The 8716-nt window shown below is 39.7% G+C and overlaps 1 protein-coding gene and 1 long non-coding RNA gene across 3 annotated transcripts in view; both read right to left on the bottom strand.

The window, feature by feature from the left end:
* brwd3 (bromodomain and WD repeat domain containing 3) overlaps nucleotides 1-8716 on the bottom strand; it is a 46664-nt gene that overhangs the window by 16247 nt on the left and 21701 nt on the right. The window contains exons 39-40 of one of the 2 annotated variants that reach the window (XR_001426641.1): nucleotides 7010-7144; nucleotides 6204-6906 (exon numbers count right to left, since the gene is read on the bottom strand). Coding sequence is in view for 1 of the 2 variants with exons in the window: in XM_015046084.1 (XP_014901570.1) it covers nucleotides 6101-6906; nucleotides 7010-7144 (941 nt within the window). In the remaining variant the exon portion in view is untranslated. Of the gene's footprint in view, nucleotides 1-5510; nucleotides 6907-7009; nucleotides 7145-8716 lie in introns of those variants that run through there. The other variant, XM_015046084.1, reaches the window with a different exon arrangement.
* Nucleotides 664-5346, bottom strand: LOC106955733 (uncharacterized). The gene is made up of 2 exons (XR_001426642.1): nucleotides 3206-5346; nucleotides 664-2380 (listed from the first exon to the last, which is right to left on the bottom strand). It is a non-coding gene; the product is annotated as an uncharacterized LOC106955733 (long non-coding RNA).

Genomic DNA, 8716 nt, shown 5'->3' with positions numbered 1-8716 from the left:
CACTCCCCCGCCGGTGAAAACAAAAAAAAAAGGGGGGGGTCCCCCCCAGTTTTTTGAAAATTTTTTTTTTTTTTTTTTTTTTTTTTTTTAATAGAGTCCCGTTGTGGGAGCTTGTAGGTAATTTAAGAGTCACCATTGCTGACATTCAAAGCACAAAGTTATTATTCAGGACTTGGTATCTCCAGATGGCCATGTTTGACAAAAAAAAAACACTCCTTCTGGAGCGTTACTTTTCCTGGTAAAACTCAACGGCTGATTGATTAAACCTGCAAAAGGCTTCTCGGCATCGTAACTGAATGAATGTCTTGGACTCTCATTACAGTTTCTGCATAAAGAACAAAAAAAATAACTGAAGTTATGAACTAATAATTATCTAATCAAAGTGTGCAAACGTCAGATTTCATCTGATGACTTCTTCAACGTGTCTCTGATTATGATTGAAAAGAGCCCTCGTATTCCACTTTCATTGGGACCCTTGATTAAAAACGCATCAAAAGCTTTAAACTAATTATTTATTAGAAAAATAAAATATATTTGAAACGTTTATTTATTCAGTGTAAGACAAAAAAAAATTTTTTTGACAAGGAATAATTACTTGCCCAAACTCACCATTCGGCTGTACTACTAACAATCCCAAAATATAAATGTCTCTGAAGCATTTTCACAATTTATTCTCTACTTTTAATGAATAATCCATGACATGTTGTTTAAATGGGCTACAAATAAAATGCGACAGAGTCCCAATAAAAAACAGGAGAAAATGCTGTTCAACTGAAAGACAGACCCTTATTTTAAAAAATACAGACATTATATGGCTCGATGCTCATTTCAAATCAGTCAATGTAATCAATGCTGCTGCAATAAAAAAAAATGTTTTATTCTTTTTATTTATCTTTTCGTATGTACAGATAACCAGTGTGAAATATGTGGTCTAGGTAGAAAACTCCTGCTAATTCATCCTGTTTCAGAAATTTCACCAGTGATTTTCTTTTAAAAAATGTAAATCAGTTTCTTCCAAAATATTTCACACAATTTATGAGAGATGAGACTTTATTCAAAAAAGTGCGTTGCCCAAACTTGTCAGCTCATCTTCGTCTCATCTGGGTTTGACATGAGTTGATTGTGGTTGACGACAATATGTTAACCTCCATCAGAATTAGGTAATTACATCTTATTCAAGAGGAGCAGGAGTGACTGCAAAGTGATGTATAAAACGGAAATACTTTTACCTTTTGTGAGATTTAACCATGAAGATTCAAACTTTGACAGAGAAAACGCACGTTTATAGCTCCAACATCTAAAAAGAAAAAGAAAAGTGTGATTTGATGTATTCCACTCATAAGTATCAGATGCAGTGTGGTAAAATTTAGATAGAACATATTTTTAATGCCTTATATATATATTTTTTTTTCATATGAAACAAGTCGATAACGTCCAATTCAGCAATTGTTCCTCTTGTCCTTTCTAACCAGTGAGACATTGTGATACTTGCCAGGTTTTATCGGTCGTTTTTTTTTTTTTTTTGTCACATTTTCTTTGACAATGTGCTTCGTCTCGTTCCTCTTTAGGGAAGCATCGCAGAGATTTGCTGCGATATGAAAGTCTTGAATGCATGTTTTCATGAGAACATTTGGAAGGAAATATGCCAATTCTCTGGCGAAGTGAAATCCTCTTCTTCGTCATCCCCAGACGGATATTTTTGCTGGGTGTGAGACATTGCTGCAGTCATGAACGTACACTGTTTGGGGGTTTTCTGCCTGCTGTCCTGTGCAAAAAAAAAAAAAAAAAGGAAAAAAAAAAATGTAAGTGCAGCCGTCGGTTCCTGCACTACGTCTCATTGTGTGTTTAGTGTTTGTGAACAACAACAACAACAACAACAAAAAGACAAAGTGAAGCACAGGTTAGAGCAGGCAGGTACCCACACTGACACTGAAGCACAATGTAAATGCACTTAGGTATTGTTGAGTATTGACTGTGTTTGACATGCTTGTGATCCTCCAGCTCACTATCGATAATGATAACGTGTGTAAGTTGTTCCTCCTCGTAGCTTCGATATGGTCGTATTTATCTTTGGGGTTCGTTACGTGTCGTTGAGAAACACTTCTTGCTGTAAAGACACTCAGATGTTCCTGTTATGAAATCTTGACGCTCAAATTGTTGTCATTGCGTTAATAAATGTAACACAACCGCTCCGTGTCTGGTGTCTTCTCTCTCGGTGGAGCGTGTTTGGCCTGCTGTTTTATTTCCTCAAGCTTGGAGGTTGGTTGTTTGGGTAATCAGCTTAATTTGCAACAGCCCTGCTTTGAGGGAATCTCAGGCACTTTGCAGCATGTTCAGATGAAATGCAGGAAATGTTACAGACAGATGAACTGGGGCGCTCCTAGAGAAGGCAAATTAATAAATAATGTTTATTTATTGGGTTTTTATTGTAGAAGGTGACAGTTCCAATCACTGGATTTGATATTCTACTGATGAATTTGAATCTTTTTTTTTAATGGAGAAGTACTGAAAAAAACAGAGATTTAAAAAAAAAAATTATTGGATGCACAAGTTTGATTTTATCGAGTCGATAACCTTTGATATATATTTGTGGCCAGATGTGTGACCGCTCTCAATCTGTTAAGCTGTGAATTTCCATCTTCAATATTTCATCCACCAGCACCCGATTACAGTTTGTGGTGAAGCAGAGCCCTCAGCATCATGCTTCCACCACCTATCACACTTGCTGCAGTGATTTTTGGGTTTAAAATTCTCCCATGAACTCCTCCAAAATACCTCAGAGATCTCACTGAAAACCTTTTTTTTTTTTTTGGTTATGCGAGCAGCTGCACTTTTCTATCTAGCATCTTTTTTATTTCTTCTTCTATTTTTTTGGGTTGTCATATTGATTTAAAACAGACTTTAGTGTTCCAGCATCTTTCCGTTCGTGACTCGTCTGAACCTTGGTGGTTCCTGAGTATTTTCAGTTAATTTCTTTTTAGTCTGAGATTATCAGTTTGTGTGAAATGAACTTGAACATAGCAGCAGCAGGACAACGATCCCAGACAGTGAAACTGCCTGTGAAATTAATACTAGACAAATTTAAATCAACTCTGCCATAGCCATCAAAAGTGTGCAGTTGAGAGGAGAAAAGTGTTATTGAACCCTTATCATTTTAGCCTCGTGTCGATCAGAGAAAATCTACAGTAAATCAAAACTTATTCACCCAAGCAGTGTTGTTTGTTGTACATGTATTTATGGAAAATGAAATGTTCAAATTCATCACTGAAAGCCCTATTTTAATAAGACGATCATACCAGGAATGAGTCAGTGTGAGCTGGTCACAATGTTAAGTCTGAAAAATCACCATTTTCTGCAACTGAATTCATTAAAAAAAAAAAGAATAATTTGCCAAATGTTCAACATCTGCTGCATTTGTAAGTAACATTAAAAACTCCTCCTTTTGGAACGAAAGGTCAGCCTTTCTAGTGACGTGTTCCTCCAGACAGATCCTCACTCTGACCTTTCTTCATGTATGAATCCACGCTAATTCCAATCATCTCCCAGCTCTGCTACTGGTAGGCGTGGCGGCTCAAAGTGCGTCACAGCGTAACCTTGTTTATTCCTCGGCTGACTCACCCTCTGCTTTCAGAGCATTAACGCTGCTACAAAGAGTACATTCAAGTTTATCCGTTCGCGTCAGAAAAATTGACAGACCCAGTGTTTTTTTTTTGGTTACTTTTCTTCCAGCACTCCGGTGGATTTTCAATTGTAGAAGCAACAGATGAGTCAACCTCAGCGGTGCTCCTTCGAGCTTCAGCTGGGTTCACACACACATTTCAGCTTGAAAAATCCTGGAATGTCAAGCAAAGATCGAGATCTTCTTTAGGAAATTCAACAGTTTTATTAAAAAAAAAACAACAAAAAAAAACCCACATACAGTCAAAACATTCATATAAAACATTGTCATGTAAGCCTTTTTGTTTCCACCTACAGCAGAACGTTGTTTTCGCCGTCATCTAATCTGACGCTCGGAGGCAACGCTAAGCTCCGTCTGTTAAAAAGAAGCGACTCAAAAATCAGAATCTTCTCGCCGTCCTCCGAAAAAAAAAAAAAATCTCAAAAACACAAGTTAATGCTGCTGCTGCGGGAGACACCCGACGTGTCGATGTGAATGTGTGTTTGATTTCAAAGGAACCCGACGAAAACAAAGCGCCCCGGCTCTCGCTCACAACCGCACGTCGTCGAGGGCCGAGGAAGTGTGTTTGGATTTATGCACCCGTTGCTGAAAAGAGAGCGCGAGTCATCTTTTTCCAGATCTCTCTCTTGACTGGACTCTGCTTTTAAAGGCTGCTAGCATGACCGCGCACAGTTTCATGTAAACATTGAAGCAAAAAGAATCGAACAAAAGTAGAAATAAAGAGGAATAATCGAGGTGATTTTTAGATCCCAAACAAAATCTAAGCCACACCGATTGGAATTCTGAAAAATAATAATAATAATAATAAAAAATCCAAATTAGATCAGAAAAAAATAAAAATTCAATCACCCTCCGGTTGCAAAACAATAATAGTAAAGTCTTATTACTTACTTCACTGAAAATCAAAAATAAAAAATTGCTGGCACAGTTTAAAGTTTAACACAAATATGAGGTTTTATGTCGAATTTCTCTCTTTATTACTCAGCTGCCACGAGGAGAAGGTAAATGTGCAAATATCTGTTCCTTATCACTAGTAACATAGCAAACAAAATTAAACAAGAGTAGTAAAATAGCAAAAAAAAAAAAAAAAAAAAGAATAAATATTTACGTGGAAGAGTTGCGAAGGACCCATCTGCTTTGGCAGAAGGAGCAACGAATAGATGCAGGTTAAATCCATCAGCGCACACCAATAAAGGATGAAGTGGTTTTTTTCACACAAATCAGGAAATAATGGTAATAAAAAGAAAAAGTAGTTTCCTAAAAGAAAAACTTAACATATTTCACGCAATAGCAAACCATAAAAATGTGGTGCTCAAAAAAAAAAAAAAAAAAAAAAGCAAAGGAAAAAAATAACATTCAACATTCACAGATCATGGATGCAAAGGTGAAATTTCCTGCTGATTATTTCCCAGGTATTGCTCGACCCCTGAAAGCTGCAAACCATGTAAAAAAAAAAAAAAAAAAAATAGAGATCAGATGACGAAACACATTATAAGGGTTCCTACACATTTCCCGTCTAAAAACTCCACAATTTCCAAATTCAAATCTCAATTCTTGTTTTAAAAGACGAAAAGAAAAAGAACAACTTGAATTTCGGGTATTGACCTTTTCACACAGGGTAGGATTAAAAAAAACCTAAAAAAAACTTTTAAAATCATTGACTTGATGGAAAGAAAGAAGGAAGGACACAAAGAAGAAACATGGGAAGGATACAAGGGGGAAAAGTAGTAAGGATACAAACAGGGAAGGAAGGGAACAAGGTAGGAAGGTGGGAAAATTAAGGAAGGAAAGACAAGAAATGAAGTAGAGAAGTAAACAATGGAAAGGGAAACAACTTTAAAGCACCTTTTAATAAAGATTCTTTCCTTCCGTTTTCTTTTTTCATCCCATTCCAATACCTGGAGAATACTTCAAAAACACTCCAGACTTTTCCAGGCTGTGTAGGAACCCTGGACCGCGTTGGCGCCTCGTGTCGGTGGCGCCTGAACGAGCGACTGCTGCCGGATCGCTCTCCGCCAAACACGACAAGTCAAACAGTACGAGCACCGTGTATTTGGCATCTTCACGTTGTTCTTTGGTGAACAGTAGGTGAAGAGGTGTGAGGGGCGACGAAGAGATCGCCTAGTGTTTTAGCTCCGAACGTGACGAGGAGGAGGAGCAGCAGCAGTAAGGCTGAAGGTGAGTTAGTCCAGCTGTGGGAGGGTCTGTGTTGAACACTATCTCTGTTATCCAGGGAGCAAAAATCCGTGGCAACAGTAAATGAGCACCAGCGAGTCCAGATAAACAGAACCATAGATATTCTTATATTATATACACACACACACCTGTACAAAAAAAAAAAAAGGAAAAAAAAAATCCCTGATGTTTTCCTGGCGTTGTGAAGAGTTTGTGTTGACTGAGGTCTGAGGAGGTGCGAGGGGGTCAGTGACCCCAGCCCATGAGGTGGCTGACCCGGGCCTTCTCGGTCATGCGCCGCACCCGTCCTGAGCGGGACATGCCCAGGTTGAGCGGGTCGTCCTTTGACCCCTGGCCGTCGTCGTCCGACTCGTCCCTGTAGACCACCGTCCTGCGGCCCTGGTTCCGTGTGCTGACACGCCCGGGTTTACCCAGGCCGCCTCTAGAACCCCTAGCTGCTGCTGATGATGATGATGATGCTACTCTCTGTACCTCAGAGACTTCACCTTCCTCTTCTTCCTCCTCCTCCTCAGGCTCCTCTTCATCCTCTTCTTCTTCTTCTTCCTCAACATGTCTTACATTCTCCTGTTGGTGTGGCTGATTCTCCTCTTCCCCTTCCTCCTCCTCCTCCTCTTCTTCTTCTTTTTCTTCCTCCTCCTCCTCGTCTTCTTCATCCTCCTCCTCCTCCTTCACAGGAAGCTGCACCCGAGCTCGTTTAGTCCTCTGCGCCACATCCTGCCCTCCCATCAGTTTCCGTTTCCCTGAGGCCGCCAGCTTTCCCTTCGCCGAGAGGCGCACCGACAGACACGGGGCTTTGCTGTAGTCGTGATCACCCCCGCCCTCCGCGTACTTCTCCACCTCGGAGTCTGAGCTGCTCTCGCTGTCGGACGAAGAGGAGGATGAGGAGGACGAGGAAGTGGAGGACGACTCCGAGGAGGAGCTGTTGGAGCCAGAGCCCTGCTCCTCGTCATCGTCGTCAGACTCCAGCGGTTGCTGACCGCGCTGCGGCTGCTGTCTGGAGCCGTTACTCAGATGCAGCTTGCGGCGGTACCCTAAAGCAACAGCCACGGGGCGACAGGTCAATCCCGCACCGCAACGTTTATTTGACATGAAGCTGCAAAGAACGACAGCTCTCAAACCAAATGCTCATCGTACCTGATTTCTTCATGGGAGTTGCTTGGCTGCGGGTCAGTCGTTGAGGCCCTTGATTTACTCTCTCTGAGCTTTCTTCTGAACTTGGGGAAGAAGGCGAGGACTCCTCTTCCTCTGCTACACTGCTGCTGTGCTGAACTGAACAATAACAATTACCAATTATTAGTAAATGCACATGGAAGCACTTAACTGAAGAATAAAATGTCTTACAATAGTATTCTCCCATTACAACCAGAAACTAATGTATTCTGCAGTTTAAAGTGACAGAAAAGATTAATTCATAGATTAATGAATGAGTTAATCTAAAGTTGATTGATCTCACTGATTGCCTAATGATTAATTGATGAGCATTAATTTTCTTTAAAAAAAAACTGTTTTCTCTTGTATCAAGAGAACTCTTGTAGCACTCTATAATATAAAGTGCTACATTTTTCATTATATGCTGAATTAAAATAAAACTTGAAATAATTTTGTCAGCTGTATTATATATTGACGAAACAGAAAATTGTGATTGTTTTCTAGGATTATTAAACTTGGATGTAAAATATAACAAAAGAAGAACCTCTGAGGTTGCTGAATGAAAAATTAAAAGATGAAACACTTAATTCTCCACGTGCAAACAGATGTTCACACAGAAGTACTTGTCTGTGGTCAACCGTGCTTCATGGCGTCATGTCTTTTTATGTCATGTTACAATTTTTCTGTGTTCTACTCTCCACTTTTGTGTCATGATTTCTTTGTCTCCGTAACACATTAACAATGTTTTTTTTTTTTAAACCAAGTTGACGCTGTTCGCCTGAATAAGCGGCATCATGGTGGTAATTTAAGAAGCTTGTCGAGTGTTTATATTTCAAAACACAACCACATAAAGTGAATCTTGCGGCGCCCTCAGCTGGATGGCGGCCAAACTACAACACTAAAAGAAGGTCTAAGCCAGTGGTCCCCAAACTCGACCCGCCTCCACATTTGGTCCGGCCCCCTGAACAATACCAGAGAGCGTTCAGATTTTTTTTCATATACCGTATTTTCTGGACTACAAGCAGCTTATATGTGGATTTTTCTCTTCAACCACCAGGGGGCTCTTGAGCAGGAAGTGAATCATTGGAAGTCAAAATTGGAAATAAAAGAAGAAAGCACCTATTAAAACAGAATTAGGTTTTAATAGGGAATTGAAATTTGAGAATGTTGTTGATCAGTTAAATCGCATTGAGGGGAAAAAGAAGATTTTTCAGTTTTTTTTAAATAATACTGGGATCATTATGAGAATTTGAGGCATGGATATTAGGATCCAATAGATGGCAGTAGTGCAACAATAATGGATGCAAGCTGCCATTGAAATCTAAAGAAGAAGAACGCGCCTATTTTCATTTAGCCCATGTTAGTAGCAGACACGAACCAGCACTTTTACAGTTACCGTTCATAAACTACCGTAATCATTTCAGTTAAATCTAAACTTGGCAACTTTTTCTTTTTCAACCGTAATAAATGTGATATTCAATTGACCTGTTATGACTCAAACTTTGGGTGTCCGCCCCCCTCTGCTGCATCGCTGTGGAAAACCTGGAGCGGCAGATATATCTGCGGCTTATATGTGTATCTTTACTGTTTTTTTTTGTTGTTGTTTTTTTATCTTTGAGGTAGTGGCTTATAGGCTGGTGCGGCTCATAGTTCGGAAAATACAGACTATAATCCTCCCTGGATTTATTCTGT

The sequence above is a fragment of the Poecilia latipinna genome, unplaced genomic scaffold (assembly GCF_001443285.1).
Source record: "Poecilia latipinna isolate Pla-1442-1.1 unplaced genomic scaffold, P_latipinna-1.0 Scaffold763, whole genome shotgun sequence".
Taxonomy (NCBI): Eukaryota; Metazoa; Chordata; class Actinopteri; order Cyprinodontiformes; family Poeciliidae; genus Poecilia; species Poecilia latipinna.
This window is presented reverse-complemented; position numbering and strand designations above follow the sequence as displayed.